This window comes from Paramormyrops kingsleyae, chromosome 9 (assembly GCF_048594095.1).
Source record: "Paramormyrops kingsleyae isolate MSU_618 chromosome 9, PKINGS_0.4, whole genome shotgun sequence".
Taxonomy (NCBI): domain Eukaryota; kingdom Metazoa; phylum Chordata; class Actinopteri; order Osteoglossiformes; family Mormyridae; genus Paramormyrops; species Paramormyrops kingsleyae.
Window position 1 is genome coordinate 34,506,704 of NC_132805.1, and position 19,531 is coordinate 34,526,234.

The window sequence follows — 19,531 nt, forward strand, 5'->3', positions numbered from 1 at the left end:
TCTCAGTGGATAAAAAAAAAAACCAAAATAACTTTAAAAAAGCCCTGTTCTTCGAGAGCGGCCAAACGACAGCTCCTGCGGAACGTCCCCCAGCCATTCTGGGGCTTTCAGCTTGGGATCTTCGTAAGCATCGATTGTCAAATCGCAGCACTTTCATCGTACATCACCAAGCTCATCACAGGCAGAGTCTTAGCTCATTTCAAGCAAACAAAAATAGCTTCCCTTTGACGTGTCGATGCAACATTTTTTTTCCAAATGTGGTTCTTTTTGTAAGTTTAACAAGCGCCCACCTCCCAAATCTTCCCAGGCACCCGGCACCAAAGGGTCATCTTGCGCTGACACCCCCTCCCCCCCAAAAACCTCTTTCCTCTGTAGCCAATCCCCTTATCTCTCCTTAAAATTAGCCAATCAGGAGAGCCCAGTGTAGTTGGGAAATGTCAGCCAAAGTACCTTTGTCCTTTCCCAACGACAACAAGGAAAGGCGCTTGGGGGAATCGACCTGACCTCTATTGACGTCTTTTTCCGACTCAATCCACAGGCGTCTCTGCCATGTCCTCTTGCAGACAGACGTCCAAATGAACCAGGCATGTGCAGCACGCTGAGGCGGCAGCTATAAGGGCTGAGTCCTTCAGGGTGCAGCCACAAGCACCACGGTGAAAACCAGTGGGTCTTCGCTCTACCACTAAGCCCAATACCAAAAGAATATATTAAAATGGTTTCAACCCCCGAATATATGGTGGAATTACCTGCACCTTCCACCAGTTCTGTTTGCCCTTGACATGAGACGTAGCCCGGCTCCAAGACGACTCTAATTACTTGTTTTCTTTGGGTTCAAGGTTTGGAATTGAACAGCTAGGCTAAGTCCAGCGTGTTGGGAAGTCTGGACACGTAGATCTACATGGATTCCCGATGGCCTCCGATGCCCCCCCCCCCAGACAGGCAGGCCCGACTGCACTCCTCCAGCCCCCCACCCTCCCCTCAGATATGACCTCCACAGACTCTCCCCTCAGACCTGCTGAGTTTCCCATAAAGCCCTGAGGCTCTTCTCTTCCTCTCCTCCTCTGCTCGCCACGGCACAGAGCTCAATCCTTTGTCTACAATCGTCTGTTTATAGCTTCACACAGCAACATTCTGCCTCTTTACTTCAATCGTGAAATATATCTTGAAATGTTTTGCACATGGTTTCTCTAAAGAGAAGTCATTTGTCTATTAAATTTCAACCACTACTGATGTCAGGAAAGGTTCCAAAGGAATGGAAGGTTCATTGAACAAGTGTGAATAAAACAATTAATCGCAACTGTATTTCGAAATTTGTTTCATCAACTGCTGTACATACGCAATATCAAAGCAGATAAATGAGAACATTTCAGTTCCCATTCACTTCATTTGCAAGTTTTTTGAACGCGTGCCCTTTCAGCAGACTCCTCCCTTTCAGAAGTATGTAACTCTTGTAAAGCTGAGTAGATCTTCCACTGGGCCCACAAAAAGACCAGCTTGTTCCACAGCTCACCAGCGATGCTTCCCAGAGACTCCAGCTGGCAATATCAGTTCCAGTCCTTCAAAAAGCAATCGGAATTCCAGAATGTGCCCGTCATTAATTCAGCTACTAACTTGTAATGAAGTTCTGTGGCACATAAGGTCAAGCAGACCAGGACAAAAATAGAGAAGCGCAAACCGCTGTGGAGCTCGGTGGAGAAAGCTTGCATTGACCTATAAATAAACGACCAAACCTGATAATCTGAATTGTACACAAATATACACACACACGTGCACACACACTCACACTCACACACACACAAACAAAGGTCTCCCCGATAAGAGAAGAGGAAAGACCCTTATGAGTGCAGCACTCTGATGGGGGGGGGTCTGCCGGATTGCCGCAGTGCCCCCACCCTCACGCTTCCTGCTTAACTCAGACCCCTCACAGGACCCCGACATACTTGTAGCAGTGAATCATTCAAACCCGGGTATCTATTTTAAATGCAATTAGGGTGCCCAGTTGGCTGACCTGCATTAAAAGACAGCAAGCTGAAGGGATGCCTTACCCCCCCCCCATCCTTCTGCACCCCACCCCCAGTGACAAAGGGGTCAGGGGGCCACATTCTGTCAGAGGGAAAGCATGGAGTCACTGGGGCTGGTCGGCAGCCCGCCGCCATAGGGGCTCAGTGTTCAGCTGGGGTCTCCATTGCGGCCAGAGTGTGTGTGTGTGTGTGTGTGTGTGTGTGTGTGTGTGTGTGTATGGGGGTGAGGGTTATGTAAAATTACAAAAACTACGTATAGTTTGAGTTAGGGCTGAATAGGCGTTAAGTTATTGTGATTGTTGGGATTAGGGTTATGCCCAGAGATATGAATGGACAGTTCCCATTATGATAGGAGAACATGAACTGTGCATGTGAAGATAATGCACTGTACTCCAAACTGTGTCCCTCCCTGCACTGCAGAGTTCTGCTGCTCTGAGTGTGGGCTTGTTTATTTGTTTGCCTGGCCATATGGGGATAACTTTTTGCTAACTTGTGAAGTTGTGAAGCTGTGAAAACAGACGTTACTGGAATGTTAAAACACGTTTTTATCTGCCTTGAATTCCAGTTTTAGGAATTTTCATCAGCTTTTGGAGTTTGAGGCTAGGGGCCGTTACATCAAAACGGCAAGTTCCCTCGTGGACAGCTATGCACTGCATGCATACGTGTGCACATACACGCATGTGTATGCTTACCTCGCCCCGTGTGACATGCAGTGAGCGACCTGAGAGCCACCAAACTGAGCCACGCTCTGCTCAAGCCTGATCTGCAAGCTCCTTCCTCTTTAGATGCTTTAGATAGAGAGGAACTGATCGACTATCAGGAGGAGTCCCAGACAAACACTGCAGACTTACAGTGAGCCTTAAACCACTCACACACTCAGCACATCCCAGCCTATCCCAGTGGCTCTTGTTGTGCAGAGTTGCTCTGGCTGCTGTTTCATGTTAGTGGTCCCAGAGGTGTTCTATCCTGGAGGTGAATTCAGAGGGGGCTCGCCACAAGGTCCAGCTGGGGGGAGGGGGAGGGGGAGGCTAGGTGCTCTGAGAGCGTGGGACTTGGAGACCACTGAGTGTGGAGTCACTTCCTTCCACATCGTCAACACTACTGGGGAGTTCAGGCACTAAGAGCCACAGAGGAATCACCCCCCTGCCCCCCGTTGGAGTTTGAGGTTGGAATATTCCACTGACTCAAGATTCCAAAGCCACTTCGATGCCAAAACAGAACTCCTTCGACATCCTACAAGACACCCGCCACAGGAAGCAGTCTCCTTCTCCTTGGATTCCTCACATTTTTTCCCCTGCAGCCAACCCCATTTTTAGCAAATTGCCCGAGCCGGTTCCCATGCCTCAGAGATCTTTAAAAAGATCAGTTCACTTGGTTCCAACAAGGTTTCTGCAGCTTAACAGGACATGCAGGTTGTGTGCTTGTGGATCAAACGGTGGTGCAGGGCAACACAAGCACAAGGCATGAAGTTTCCCATGAAAGAAGCCCAGCACAAAAAAGCACCAGAATTATATAATTGCCCTCATCAGCAAGGCTTAACACTTTTAGCAATTAGACGCATATGTGCTGTTTGAAGCCTTTGAAGGTTACAAAACAACAACCATTTTAGCAGCAATGTCAGCGAGCAGGCGGTTTTTTTACGCAGAAAATGGAGTCGTTTGAAGGTACAATGCCTCTCCCCTTGCTGATTTTTCCTGGAGAACAACAAGCACAGCGCCATCTAGCTGTCAGGAATGGTCACAGTTTCATAACGAGTTAGCTGGGTCACGGCACATCAAAGCACACTTCAATGGTCAATTTGTTTGCCAGGGGTTCTGAAGGCATCTGGACCATGATCCCCTCATTTACTCTCCAGACCTTTATTTGATTCTAATTTGGAAGAAATTGAAAGAAACTGGAAAGCAATAATAATCACTGCACCAGTCCCTGATGACCACAGGATGGCCATAAATTGCTTATTTGCAGCAATCAGCAATCAGACACCAGAGCCAGGTGCTGATAGAATTGTAGGCGGCCATACAATCATGGCCTAAGTTAAATTTCCCAGTGCATTTTGACACTGCTGAGTAAAATAAGGCCTAAGTGCAGGTGTTTCCACACGGCATTACAGGTACTTATGTACGTTATAGGGATTTGCTGTAAGGACTTCACAGTAGATAACAGAGGCCCCCCCGAAAAACTCAGCATCAGACACCTTTCATCAGAGATAAGTAATGTTTATCAAATCAAAAGAGAACAATTTCAATCCCTGTCCATTTTTTCCTGGTCTTTACCTAAACTGATCTATGTCAACTAATCAGACCCCTGATGCTACTATCCTCCAAACCAGAATTCGCAGCTACAGTTGGTTGTAAAGCTAATAACTGTTAAATCCATTAAAAGCCTCCAGGGAGACAGACAGACACACACACACACAACTGATTATAGCTGTGCTTTTAATTACTCTTTGTGGGTTCCCATAGCACGGGGAATGAGAGATAGGACCAGTAATGAAGGCATGTCAGAAAGGTTTGCACAGCACTTACTTAGCCAAGTGAGAGTCGGATGAGAGGTGTAACACTCATTTAATACCATTTTAATCCCAGTGAGATTACTGCATGGTGATCTTGCTGGGATTATCTCCTATCTCATAAAAATGCATGTTGCCTTTGACCCTTCCATTGCAGACAAGACGCCCCCCCCCCCTGCCCCAAGCAAGCAAAGCGTGTGAGAGCAGGAAGACACTCTCCATTACAGTAAGGGGGAGTCACTATCTGGTATAAACTGATGACATTCACTTCAGTCAGACGTGGAAGGTTGTGGAGAACTGCCCATTTGGGGTTTGGAGGCCGGGGAACAGATAAGCCAGGACCTCAAGTGGGTTCATGAAAAGGCGCTGGTTCCTAGGTCATCTCAACCAGGATCTTTTATACTTCTTTGCCACTTTCATGTGTCACGTTCCCACCAGTCAACAGGATCTGTGATCTTTAAGCTAAATAAACACGGGAGACGCAAACGGATCGTAGGTTAAAGGTAACACATGAACTCATACGAAACTACGCTACCACTCCAAAACAACGACCAAAGGCTAAGAGCTAAAGCAAGCCTTGGCCTTTTCATGGGAACGTCAACTTAAAACTAGGGGGACACAGAGAGCAGAAGGAGAACAAGAAAGAGACGTCCTGACGTCTCACAGGTCAGCTGGAGGTCGGCCCCTTCAAAAACCTCAAAATTTACCAAGAAAACGGTCAAGCCCACTTTCCAAACAGGATAACTGGCTGCAAATGAACCACCAAAATGACAAACTAACTGGGGTTTGAAGACCAGCTTGTGTTTAACAACAAATCCATTTCCATCATCTGCCCGCATTGCTACATCTATCCTGGAATTGGTTGGGAAAATTCCTCATTTACTTTCCTTTTATCTTTCCCCGCATGCTGATGAAGAGCCATTGGCTGAAGTCCCCTGCCGCAGAGTGACTGGAAGAAACCACACTCTAATGTCTTACACAATCAGCCTCCTCTGGAGAAGGTAACCAGCAATGCATAACAATCGCTGATCGCCATACCTACACAGGCCTAGCCCCCCCCCCCACATCAAAGACATTTCTTTGCATCTTCCTCATGACACCACCCCCCCACCATCGTACACTTACCTCGTCGAAGCCACTGTCCTCTTTCTTGAAGGCTTGAAAAAGGAAAGAAAAGGACCAAGACTGCAGTTAGGTTTAGCAAAGGATTTATAAATAAAATCAGAGACGTCTGCTCAGGTAACTCCTGCAGCAGCTAACTATCTCCTGACTGTAACCATAAATAATCCATTTGCAGAATTCAAGACCCCCCACCCCTCCATGTCACAGATCTCAGCGTGAAGGTCTGGAGGCCAGCACATGGTACGTGAAGGATCACGGCGGGGGGGTGCCAGCTCCGCCAATGACCTTCAAGCCTTCACGTTAGCCAACATTTACAGCAGCAACATTCTGGAAGGTCAAAGAGGATTTCATTGGAGAGCCGTTATATATTTCCAGAAAAGTGCAAAAAATTAACAAATCACTTCACAGAATTTATTTTTTAAGTAATAATTTTATCCTCAAATTGTCACTAGCATTTGTCTCTTGGCTTTCATTGGTCACATGACTGATTTCACTGTCCGAAACAAACTCAATGTAACCAATTGCTGGAACCAATCACAGGGTGAACCCTGTTTGATAAAGCTAAGCATAAAATGAATGTAATTGCATACAGGTGCATATTACAAAATAAAGACCAATAGTTCTAATAAAGGGTTCAGAAGAAAACTGCAAATCATGTGGCTGCAACTGTGAACAGCAACAGACAGAGTCAAGAGGTTCACTTACTGCTCAGCTAAGCATTTTAACGGCTCAGGTGCACGACCAAAGTGATTCTGAATGTGCTGTGCTTGGTCCAGACGTGTAACTCAAGCACCTCAGACAAAGTCGGTTCCCTGGGATCACAAATCACTTTTTTTTGTCACATGACTAGAATGAGTCAACTAGTGAGTGAAAGTGTTGGGTGAGGAGTTTCCCATCAGCAGTGCAGTACATTAAATATACATAAAATAACTGTACAGTTGTTTTACAGTGTCTGGCAGTTACAGGGAATGGTGCAGTAAACAAAAAGACCTCCATTCTGCAACAGTACTGGGGACAAAAGACCTTGCTAGAGAGCAGAGGTCAGAGGTAAATGACCAGACTAGTTAAGGAGAACAGGACAGTCACAAGTGCATAACAGCTCAGAACAAGAGTGGTATGCAAAAAAAAAGGCTTCGCAGAACCAAACAAACTTGTTTACCTTTGATGTGGTTCTGGAAGCAAAAATGGGTCCTACCCAGAACCAACTAGATGAGCCCAATAAAGTGGGCACTGGATGTGTTTCTGACACCACATATAATTACCAAATAAGCCAGACAAGGGTTTGTTTTCTCCGAAACTGCTTTTGAAAATGTTTTGTAATTGTTTATCATTGCCAAAAGGGCAACGGACTACATGAGCATGTTCACAGGCTTTAGAATATGCAGCGATCAAACACATATTATACATATCTCCCTTTCATAAAAGCGTGTCGTTTGTCTGAAACTGCTGTCACGTGACCAGTGTCCACCCCCTTGTGTGAAATTATCTATAATCCGCGTATACATCGTAACGATTAAGGGATCAGGAAGGTTCGTATCATAGAAAGCAATCACTCTGCTGCGTCCTTGAGAAAAAAGAATTAAGGTAAATTGCCTATAAAATACGCCTATCCTGTTGTAGGGATACGTAAAACTTTAAGCTCTATAGTAATCACCCACACACACACTATAATTATCACTGCATTTAATACAATAAACGGCATTTTAACCCGCAAAAGATGTCAGCAAGGTTATTTTTCCGTATATTTATGAATCAAAGAAAATGTCAATGGTTCAATTCATATTTTGAAGAACATGATTTTTATTGTTCAAACATATATTAAGTCTATGCCTGTCTGGCCCCAAGTAACAGCATTTCATCAGGTTATTAATTAAAACTTCGAGGAAAATTCATTATGTCTAACACCATGAAAACCTTTGCCAATAGCGTGAAATTCGTTTGAAAGAAAACTACAAACAATCATTTGTCATTCTGACATTATAATGAGAAAGTCACTAGCTTTGAGTATAATTCGTTTTTCCAATATAATCTGTGTTTGCCATTCAAGACAAAAAAAACTATTAAAAAGTCAATGTGAAGAAGTAAATTCGTTATAAAAGAGATTTCAACTTTTGAATGACGTGATGGTCTTTGTTTAATGATCCTTGTAAGACGGACAGTGACCGAAACTGTGAGCATCTAGTCCGGAGTGAAACACTCATCCAGGCCAGTAAACGACAAATAATCCGGCAAAACAGCATCCGCTTCTCCGACTTCTGTAGATACCTACAGCTATGTTTCACTTCTGCTTTTATAAAATGATATAATCTTTAAAAGTAGCTGTGCAAGATGAGTTTCGTATTCTGACAATGGGGTGGGGTCTTACAAATAAAAAGCGGTTCTGCACGGCCTTTCTGTCTTAATGTAAGCGTACTTCTGCTGTACACATGTTTAACCTTTCCAATACTTGTAAAAATTCATTTGTATTTTAAAACATAAAGATGTCGATAATATAAAACTAAACTGACGTGCCGTTTATCAGCATTTTTACTATTAACACGCAAATACAGCACATTTATAATCTCACTGACTTTTGTTTTGATATCTAAATAATAAATCTGTTTTAGTCAATTGAACCTTAAAAACCCACATTTATTGACTTCATGCTGAAATTTCTGACCACACGAATACCCCAGGAATCGGAATATATCCTGGTCAATTACTTAATCTATAGGCATCTACAGTGACGCCCAGTGGTTAAAATGAACTTCACTGGAAATTTTTGAAATTACAGGTAAGTATTTTATAATATTGGAATTCCTTGTTCGGAGATGGTTCCCAAGAGCAGTTTGTCTTTTGCTTAGTGGAAATGCTTCCAGCATCCACTCCCTTCCCATTAACACAGTGAACACTGCGTTTTACACACCGTGAGCGGCGTTTCACGGATCTGCCCGTGTCCCACAGCAGTCACCAGAACCATGGTCCCCCCCCCCCCCCCGTCTTAAAGCGGCTTCACTTACCGATGCGGCTGAAACTCTCCGACAAAGTTCTCCGCAACTTTTTCATTTTACCGATTTTTTCCGTGGGTTGCGAGGCCGGCATCAAGTCGCACATGTCGCCGTGAAAAACAGAAAAGTGAAGAAATCCTTTTGAAAATGACCGACGGTCGCTGTCTGAGACGCGGGGTTTTCTGTTGATATTTTTTCGTCACGCTGTCAAGCACAGGAAACGTGTTCGGCTCCGCTTTCTCACAGGCGCATTTCTATATGATGTTGGGTAACGTGCCAAAGGGCTTCATCTCCGGAGCAAGATCGCTTTCCCGGCGTATTGCACAGTGCGGGAAAAAAACGAAAAACAAGAGGATAAAAGTGTGGCCGTGGATGGAGACTGAGGCCACAGGCTCCGACCGCTTTCTCCCCGATCGCTATGTGGATGTCACTTTTGGGATCCTCTTCTACTGGTGGAGGAGAGAGAAGAGGGAAAAAAATCCACCCCCCAACAAATCCCACCCCTCGTTGCTCACGGATTGGACGAAGTGAGATAGTCTAGGCGGTGATTAATCGCCGGGCTTTTCTGTCACTTTGTGTCGGCCGTTTGCTACGTTTTTGGGCATCATTCAGATAATATGCTCACATTATTAGATAGAAAGTTTCCTACTGACAGTTGATTGCGCTTCTGGAGAGGAAATGAGGGGCATTGTATGGGTCTTTGCCCTGTTGTTCAGAATATCCGTAAAATTACTACTAGGCCTATACTAAATTGGCATAAATTGCATAAAATCATCACTCTTTAATTTACGCATATTATACTTAAATACTCATGGTGCGGTTGTATTTAATGGTAGATTTAATGGCAAATAGGCAATTGGAGGGAAATTAGGCCTATATGTTAATTATATGGCTGGGTGGACTACCCCCTGACGGATAGCGGGATTTACTGATTGACGGACTGCATAAAATAAAGCACGTCTCCTGAGTGACTCGTGATTTATGGGTTTAGCGCTCGGGGGCGGCAGAGACGTGCCGGGGAGGGATGGAGGTATGCGCTGCTATCCCACAGAGACCCGGTACTCAGTATAGACTCGGATGTCTAAATTAGCCTATTAAACATACGGCATCTTAAGAAACATTATATATCATTTCATAACAGCGTGGATCCTCTCTGTATTTTAATTGTTTTATTAATAAATGAGTTTGCGTCAGAATGTGTATAATCGTTTCCGTCAAAACCGGAGATTAATGATAAAATCAAAAGAGGAAGTACACTCTGTAAGTATATAAATTACACTGAAAGCATAAACACAGCTATCCTGTTTAATCAAGCTTCATTAAGCTAATCTAGGCCTATAGGCTCCTTGTAGTATTTATGTTGGGTGGTGACCTTCTGAAAAACCGGACCTATTAAATAAGTGACTTAAGTAACAGCATCGTGTCTGAAAAGTCCCACGGATGAAGCACTCGGGGATTTTCACGAACAATCTGCAGAGTTCAGCGTAACTGCAGAGACTGCTGATATTATCAATACAATGCAGTGTTTATTTAGGATAATTTCTGCTTGAGAAACGGCATGTGTGTTTTTGATTTGCAACAATAACGTCGCCAGGAAAAGTACGTGTGGAGGAAGTGCAAAAAGAGAAGTCAAATGTCACAGATATGCACAGATGCATATTTCCAGCGTGCGATATGCCGGACATCAGCTGCACTAAGCAGGCTCGTTATTCAAGATTAACTTCGGCATTAAAATGAATCGCAGCCTAGGACAAGCCCAGTTTCACAGCGTTGTGCGGCTACATAGAACCCGTTTAACAAGATAAGCACTGAATTCCAATGTATTCATTGCTGGTTAAAATGAGCCGCAAAGCAAGAGCAGGCAGGCTTAACAATCGGCAAGGAACCCGCCCTATAGTCTATGGATGGTTAGGTTATGCATCTCATAAATTGGCTAAAATTTCCCATGCACTAGAGGCCGCTTAGAGTCACGCAACAAAATGTTGTTTTTTTTTTAATGATCGAACGTTGGGCTATTGCCGTGTATTTCTGTGCAGGACACAGGGAACCGACCGGGAGCATGAACTCTCCGGCGGCTTTTAGAATAGTCTTTCTTAACAGCTAAGGATTGTGCTGTTAGAATCGTATTACAAATGTAATCAAGGAAGAGACAGAGAGCTGGGTGTCCAGATGAAAGTGTTATCAAACAGCATCGGGGGCACACGCTCACGCGGGACCGGCCCCCAGGGATGCTGGCACCGGACTGGGTCATCCGCTGGTCATCACAGCAACTCACTACTTCATCTTTACGTGAGGAGGAGGAGCCGCTTCCCCGCGGGGAAAATCACGTACATAGCGTCACTCGTTAAATTTGTTACTTCGAAGACATTCCAAATAAAAATAATTCATATCGAACGGGTTTATCGATGTTATTGATGATTTCAGAAGTAAAACCCAAGAGCACTTCTCGGAAAGTACGGCTTTAACCACAACACCACCAGAATTTTTATATTCCTCATTTAATTCTTCTGCCGTCTGCGTTTTTCATTTGTGATGTGACCCAAATTCCTATACCAATTAAAAGAAGCAGAGGCTGCAAGGTTGTTGGACAAAAGCGAAGATTATCATGCGTGCTGGAGATACAGCGTCTGTAAATCCAACGCAAAGGTTTCCTTTTTTTTATTAAAAATAAGCATTGTAAAAGCTGGAAGAGGTTTATGATCACTCTGAAGCACGATGAGGGAAGCAGAGATGCACGATTTTACACTATTACACTATGCGTCAAGTGTAGAATTTGTACAAAAAGGCTTTTTTTTTTAACAATGAAACTTGATGAAAAATCAGTACATGTGGCTAGAGTTCTTACAGTACCTGAACGTTCACACACAGAATTAGGGGGGGCAGTGTCACATTAACTACTGAAGAACAAGCCAGGTAGGAGCCTGATCTCTTTACTCGAAGGAACTTTACGGGGTCGATTCTCAACTGCTCTGAAATAGTTTCCCTAACTAATCATGATCATTCCGCATTATGTAGCTTGGTTTGAAGAACATGACATGCATGCTAGAAAAACTGACATCCATCAGAAGTAAATATTAGAAGGATTCAGCGAGTAACTAAAGTGAGTGGAACATGGCTGAGCATGAAGAGAACAGCTTCATCAGAAGGGACAGCGTGGGCTGGGACAGTCTAGTCGTTCTCGAACTTGCTGTAGGGGTGGTCAGAGTCAGGGATGAGGCCTGGAAGAAAGAAAAAAAAAATGCATTAGAGTTGAAGGGGGGGGGGGAGAAAATCCAGAACTAAGGACTATGGAGGACTGGTAGGCAGTGAAGTGTTAAACTTGCGCAGTCAGTATCATACAGCATGACAACACAACCACAGGGACAGGGCATTGGGGCGGGGGGGCGAGTTCTGTGCCTTCTCAGCGCATCGGGCTTCCAAGAAGCGTGAGCGATACCAGTGGGTGACAGATCATGCCCAGGAGAGGCGTCAGAGCTGCACGCGGCCCACATCTGGGCCAGGAGTCATTCATCGAGACTCATTCATCTCCATGCGTGTCCAGCGGGCCTCAGGGGGCCTCAGGGGGCCTCAGGGGGCCTCAGGGGGCCTCAGGGGGCCTCAGGGGGCGCACGGACAGCACGGGTACGCCCTGCACTGCACCAAAAGGAGGGGCACCTTCACACGGAGACGCCGCTGATCGCGGCCGGGGGGGGGAGGGTGTCTCCTTCACCGGCCTGTCAGAGAAGCCTGGCCGGCTTGAGAAATGCACACCGCACCTCGAGGCACAAACTGTGCTGAGCGAGCAGAAAAATAAAGCAGATATTGGGGGGAGGGGGGCTCCACATTCATCGATCAAGACGTCACGCTGTCCGGGCGAAAACGGCGGCACCGGCCAGCACCTGGGGACATGGTAATGCGCGCGACTGTCCTGCCACCATTATCCCTCCCGTCACGCCGGGCTGCACGTGGCGCGGCGGGATTAACGACTGACTCTGACGCCAGGCAACCAGATGCAGCCGTCTTCCACGTCAGACTGCAAAGGCCGAATGTCAGGGACGAGAACTTAAAGCAAAATAAATGCCAACACAAAAAAGATATCGCAAATCTTTCCTGGTGCATTAAAGTATCCCGGTCCGGCTCGTTAGCTGCGGCTGCATCTCGGCAGAGCTGTAATTAGTCATTAGGCATCACAGCCAGGAGTCCCAAGGGAGCCGTCCCCCTCCCCCACGCCGGGCGCTCATAACCCCGCCAACCCTGGCCGTCCACGAGGAGGCTGGTCAGCACCATCGACGAAATGTCCGGCGAGCTACATCAAACACCAGTTTTTATCAGACGGTACTGTTCTGCTTAGCTTTCTAAAAAAATCTATGTTTTCAATTGTTCTACAAATCAATACCTCAAACATTACCGCTCAATGCTCTCCCTGGCCCCCTCCAGCGTCTAATCGCAACTTAATCCTTCTTACAGTTGAGATAAATTGCCCCTCAGCCACGGTTTGGCAGACTGCGGTATATTCACATGGAACCGTGGGGGTCTGACTGGACAAACGCCCAGCTGGCCCCATTGACCGGTCTGGCTTTAGCTTCAGAACATACTGAAGCTGGCTCAGTACAGCTGCAGAGCAAAGTTGAGGGAGCAGCTCAATTGTACGCTTTCCTCTGAAAATCAAGACTGCAGTTTGCATCCTGACTTCCCCACCCTTCCACAAACCCCCCCAGAGAGAAAGTAGGGGAGACACAGTCAGTTTCTACAGAGTTGACTATGTATCGGCTGTTTTTTTTATTATCCAAACACATTCCACCGGTTGAGCCATTAATCGACGTACCACACCCCAAACTCGAACTTGTCCATATCTGCAATTTCTTCATCTGACTGGGTTAGACCAAGAAAGGTGAAAAGGTTTCTTATCATTGTTTCTCCTCAGAATTCCTCTCCTACAGAGATGCAGGCAAGCTGACATTTCAGTCCAAATGTCAGTCGGAGGGCAGCAGCCCCATGGGGGCATAGTGACCCGTGGTCATGTGGTCGACACACACCTGTATCACCAGGAACGACAGGCCACCTGGGCCACGACCAGACCGTCCTGCAGCTTTCGCAGTCGGGCCCTGCTCTACTCTACGGCCCAAACTCAGGAGCTTGAATCATCTATGAGGAGCATGAAGCCCTAACTTCCACCTACCGTTCTTCATCAAATGAGTATATGCGATAAACTATAAGAAGATGTTCAATGCAAAAGTGACGTCAGTCAACTGTGTTGAAGCCCCCCCCCCCCCCCCCGTCAAAATGGTGTTTTTCTACCCAAACAGAAAGAGCATTTTCTAGCCACACCTCATTCTCAGGACAGTATTTGGAATATGCGGGGTGATCAATCCAGCAGGGCAGTATAAACACACCAACAATGCAAATCTTCCCTCTCACCATGCGAATACAGATTAGGTGTGACAACGGTGACACCCGCAGTGTGACCCGGCCTGCATGTTTGTTTACTTCACTATGAATGCAGGGCGAAGGCCGAACCTGACATTCATACACGTCAGGGAAAGGTCACGCCAGCAGGACAAGCAGGTGACGGCGTGATACGTACCGTACTTCTTGCGGATTTCGTCGTGCCTTGCCCTCCTCTCCGCCTTCCTGTAGGGGAAGGAAAACACCCAAGCTAAGCAAAGAATGCAAGAGTGATTACTGGCCGCTTAACGGACGTCACAGAGGAAATAAAAATAAACAAGGCTTTGGGGCGACTCGGATTCCAGGACTGAGAATGGTACGAGTTTACGAACAGGAAGATTGACAAATGACGAGAAGACACTTCCCTGGTGGCAAATAGAGAAGTTACTCCACAATCAGACTTCCTCACCTTTTGAATATGACCATAACTTCTGCCACTGGCACCATATCATATCATAAAAGGAACAATCTGCCCGTGAACGAGTTTGAGGACGTATGTTTGGTGCTGTGCCCAACCGACTGCCTTGTAAAGCCGTCCCCTTTAATACCCTACGAGCTACACGGACACACAGCGCTACCGGGTCTCCGCCACCATCTGTCTCCTGCCCCGTTATTAAGCCGGAGGGAGCCCCTCCACAGGTCTCCCTTCCTGCTGACAAGTGGAGAAAGGAGTAAATAAGCAGCCATTTTTATGGTCTCCCTCGCAGGAAGCCACTTTGCTTCCGACCGCAGTGGCGAGCTGGGGCAATTTCGCGTTTCAAAAAGTTAATCTACCATCTCTCGTGCTCTTCATAGTGCAACAGCGTGAGCTCTAGAGTTGAGTGTTAACATGGCCCAGCAGAGGAGTAGAGAAACGTGGGGTGGTTTGTGGTTCACAATACTGCTGAACGAACAGGCGAATAAAGGCATTTAAGGATGAAAGGTCAGACTACTCAGCGTGGAATAAGCCATGTGAACAGCATGTGGCACAGACACTGGGGGTCAGCACTGAGTCCACGCTCACACCGGCAGTTGATTATGAACTGGCCGTGCAAGCTGTGAGTCATCGGCAAGGCCTTGTGGGAACGTATCGGCTACTTATCCAGAAACAGCCACACTAAATGGCACAGCGTACAGTGGTCATTAACCTTTTGAGAACTGAACCAGCAATCGTCATTAACACATCCATTAAGTTCCACTTGGGGTTTTCAGTGGAGATTCCCTTAAAGCACACTTTCATATCGGCACGATGCAGCTTCTGGTGGCTACTGCAATCTTCTGAAATATCGAAGCAGCCTCTGTGGTCTCCTCACAAAACCTGAACATTAAACCGCCAGACACCCTGACTTCTGTAAAAAAAGCTGAACTCCACTGAGCTGTGTTCTCACTCTCAGTATGACAAATGGGGTGAAGGCGCCCCTAGTGGTGAGGCAGGGAACACACAATAAGAACACCCAAATCCACATCCCCCGTACAGAAAACACTAAGCACGGGTGTAAAGGTACAATGACTAAACCATGGTTACAAAAGCAGTAAAGACAAAATCAATAGAGACAGATCAGTTCATGCATCAAAATGCTTCATACCCATCTAAGCAAAACACAAGCAAAATGAAAGAAATGTCTCAAACATTCACAGCGAAAACAAGTGAAGCTTTGTTGCTGGTTTCATTACAGATCGTTCTCACCTGTTCTCGGACTTCTGCCGGATCGCCTCCCGCCGGCGGGCTAACCTTTCATCATCTCTGTCGGGTCTGTCAACAGAACGCAGACCAATTAGCAAACAGACCCGGAGCATCTGACACAGAAGCAGAAGTGAAAGGGTGAAATATCCCCATAATCAATATGCCCACCACCATACAGCCAGATAAAGTGGAGAAAAACATACTGTGGTGAGCAGTGGAACATCACTCCATGATTCAAAAGAAACCCTTAAAACAGACGTTGATGCAAAACTGTATTGAATTTAATTGATTATTTTAATACTACACTAAGAAAACTTAATTACAGCCTTCTACACTGCCTGGACAAAAACAAAAAGTCGCCATTTGAATTTTTTGTTGGACCGCCTTTAGCTTTGATTATGGTGCACATTTGTCATGGCATTGTTTCCACAAGCTTATGCAACATCTCACCCTTTATTTTCATCCAGATTTGCATTCATTTCTCACCAAAATCCTGTATTGACAAGTGAGTTGAACCGCTCCATAAAGCCTCCTTCAGCACATCCCAAAGACCTTCAATGAGGTTAAGGTCACAACTCTGTGGTGACCAAGACACATGTGAAAATGATTCCTCATGCTCCCTGAACCACTCTTTGACAATTTGAACCCAATGAAACTTGGCATTCTTGCCCAGGAATATGCCCATGCCAACAGGGAAGAGAAAAACCCACTGATGATGGATGGAGGTGTAACCTGGCCAGTAGATTCAGGTACTCAGCTGACTTTACTTTATTGCTGTGTAACATTGCTGAGCTGTAATAATGATCCAGTCATTGGCTCAAGTATCTGCTGATGTAAATTCAAATGGAAACATTCTGTTTTTTTGGCCAGGCAGTGTATATGCACTGAATGATTTCTTACAAAATGTGGAAAATCCATATCATCTTATGTAAGGTTACTGTTTTTGGCACATTTGACCAAACGTGTAGCCCTGAAATGTTGGCTTGGCGTCCCCTTGTGGCACAAGTGCTGCACTGCATGTTAGTTGGCAGAGCAAGGGCTGAAGTAGCAGACAGAAAGGCATTACCCTGACTGGCCCCTCCTGCAGCAGCAACAGCAGCAGCAGCACACGGTGATGCTTAGCAGAATGGACCCCCCGACAACAGCCATAGTGATGATGAGAGCTTCAAAATTCACTGACACAAAAGAGCAGACAAACTTAGTACAAATCAGAAAGTGCATATAAAGATCCATTCAAAAAGTCCAGTATTAAATTCACTTACACTGGATAACAGGCCTTAAAAAAAGCATGAACTTACTTCAACCAAAAAAATAATTCCTCGTGTAATGCTGCCACCTGCTGGCACTGCCTTTACAATACAACAAATGGATGACGCAAAACAACGCTACGACAGATGGGACACAAATAGACTTGTTTGGTTTTCTATCAGAGATGTGCTTGGTCACGATTAACAGGAAGGATGGAGAGCAGGTTTAAATAAACGTGGAGATCATAAAGTACATGACTGCACTTAATATGGAAGCAGCTACTGTTCCAACTTCCAAAAATAAACATTGACCCAACAGGGCTGAAGGGGATTTAAACAAAAACACAGTTGACTACATCATTTGATCACATCCCAAGTACATATTTCCCTTTGGTTCATACTGTCACACACACTCTCCTTTTATAACACTATAAATTGATTCTTGTCTTTGGCAGAACTGATTCCTGTATGTTTTGCATCTATCACATTTTTTAAATAAACGCACAGTAATGAGGTAAAGAGTAACGATTTCATTTAACTGCCAAAATGTCAGGGCCGAAACATTTCAAGAGCTTCCTTAGATTATGAGTCTATCGTAAGTCATTTTCACTCCTGGCTGGGCGACACCAGTCTGTGCTGGGCGGCATGTAGAAACCCAGTCAGCCCTGGGTCTCTCCCACCATTGTCTACACTCCCCCAGCTGACCCATCGCCCCACACTCACCCCAGCACACCCCCCACCGTGCCTGGGACAGCTGGCACAGAGACGAAGGGGGGAGAATGTGCCGAACGGGGTAATCCAGGCAGGAGCTGTTGGTGTTGCACCAGAGGCACTGTTCAGGAGACACACGTCAGTGAGGGCATGCGCATGCTGACCAACATGTGCAGATACACATTCCTATTCATAGCTGACAAGTACAATAAATATCATGCATGCAGTCACAAATTATATTTTATTTAAAGGTGCACACATGCAGACAAATACCTCTGTTGCTAAAACTATATTATGGTAAATGTGCACAGGCCAGTAATTTTGTACTACTACAGACGGGCGAGAAAAAACAATCAAACATGATTCTTGGGTTAAAATATTACAAAAAAAACTGGACTCTGGGCTTCCCAGAGGTCCTGCTGAGGTTAGCAGCTGGAAGTGGGATGAATGTGTAAAAATGACAAAAACTTGACTTACCGATACATTTTCTAGGCATTGTTCACAGGTGGAAGCAACAATACAAGCTGAGAGGAAACAAATTTAGAACAGTGAGTGACAAAGTAACAATAATTGTTTTAAAAACAGCAGAAAGGCTGGCAAATGAGAAAGCCGCATTATAAACTGTATTCATTTGATAAATATTACCTACTATCAATATTATCTATTACCTAACGTATATCATACCAGATATATGAAATGAAGTCACGGTATGTTATAAAATATATATATACATTTTATATTTACTTATGCATTAGGGTCAGTCGGTCCAAAGTCTGAAGGCGCGACAGTTGCGAATCTTCTAGGATTCGAACTGGGCCTACGCTTTCCATCCTTAAATACTACGCCACCTACCGGTGCATTTAACTGTTTTTAAGTTTGTTTAATAGACGAGTAGCGACAATGTGCTGGCAAACGACGACTTGTTTTCCGTGATCGAACAATCAGGCCATTATTAGCGAGTTAAAGAGGGGGGCTTATTTTCCTCTTAAGTCCTTCACAGCAACGCAGCGTTTAGTCCGATAATTAAGTACTCTATGCATAAAATGCGACGAACTGCAGTAAATGCGAACACAATTTCACGGTGGCTTTTGGTTCCATCTTCTGCACATTTAATTCCTCTTAGAGGCGCAGTGTCGGTAGCCTCGATCGCACTTTACCGAAAACACGGCTGGACACGAATCCCAGCTCACATGCATTACCTACCGTGTTTTAAAAAATAATTATGTGCGTTCACTTACGTTTGTGGGGCGGTGGGGAGACGGTGGTATAGGAATATCCCCGAGAAACGAGGGAAACGAAGGCGAGGAAGACGAGCAACACGGAAGGAGCGACTCGGGAGCTGATCGGACTCTGCATTTCTGCTGATAACCCCCAACAAGCGGCTCTCTACCTAAAGGCTCTTTAGCAGCTCATACACCAAGCAGGTCGCCAAGTACGAGGCAGCTAACTAAACATTTTAATCGGAAAGAGACGCATCCGGATTCAGCTCAAGCGGCAGCTTTTCAGGCGATCGGTGCGCACTTAGTAACGCGAGTCCTAATGCGCATGCGTAATTCCTCCCACCGACCCGAGCCAGCGAAGCTGTGCAGCGCGCTATTCAAACCGGTTAGATCCATCTGTGGGGGGAGGAATGAAAGGGCTCCAAACGCCATACCGGGCATTTTCTTGATGGGCTGACAGCTATGGGGGCGGACAAAATCGACAATGGGGAACCCCCGCAAGGTCGGCACAATTTATCGCTCAGCAAAAGATATCATGGGACACCTCCCCCCCTTCTAGAGTCGATTTTAATTCCAGTCCAGCCATAAATGGGACCATTTTAATTATTTTTCCTTCTATCCACCCAC

General features: G+C 45.5%; 2 protein-coding genes across 2 annotated transcripts in view; both read right to left on the minus strand.

Moving 5' to 3' along the window:
• The window catches only part of LOC111844341 (cyclin-dependent kinase 14-like), a 102,591-nt gene extending 93,512 nt beyond the window's left edge, over positions 1–9,079 (minus strand). The window contains exons 1-2 of the mRNA XM_023812732.2: positions 8,652–9,079; positions 5,656–5,687 (exon numbers count right to left, since the gene is read on the minus strand). Of these exons, the coding sequence (XP_023668500.1) occupies positions 5,656–5,687; positions 8,652–8,745 (126 nt within the window). The 5' untranslated portion in view covers positions 8,746–9,079. The remainder of the gene's footprint in view (positions 1–5,655; positions 5,688–8,651) is intronic.
• A 2,201-nt stretch (positions 9,080–11,280) lies between these two features.
• On the minus strand, positions 11,281–19,249 carry LOC111844356 (pituitary tumor-transforming gene 1 protein-interacting protein). Its single transcript, XM_023812783.2, has 7 exons — positions 18,923–19,249; positions 18,162–18,208; positions 17,697–17,805; positions 16,793–16,901; positions 15,730–15,795; positions 14,203–14,249; positions 11,281–11,857 (listed from the first exon to the last, which is right to left on the minus strand). Exons 1-7 carry the CDS (start codon positions 19,038–19,040, stop codon positions 11,808–11,810), a joined length of 546 nt encoding a protein of 181 aa, XP_023668551.2. The 5' UTR covers positions 19,041–19,249; the 3' UTR covers positions 11,281–11,807.
• Positions 19,250–19,531: the final 282 nt, after the last annotated feature.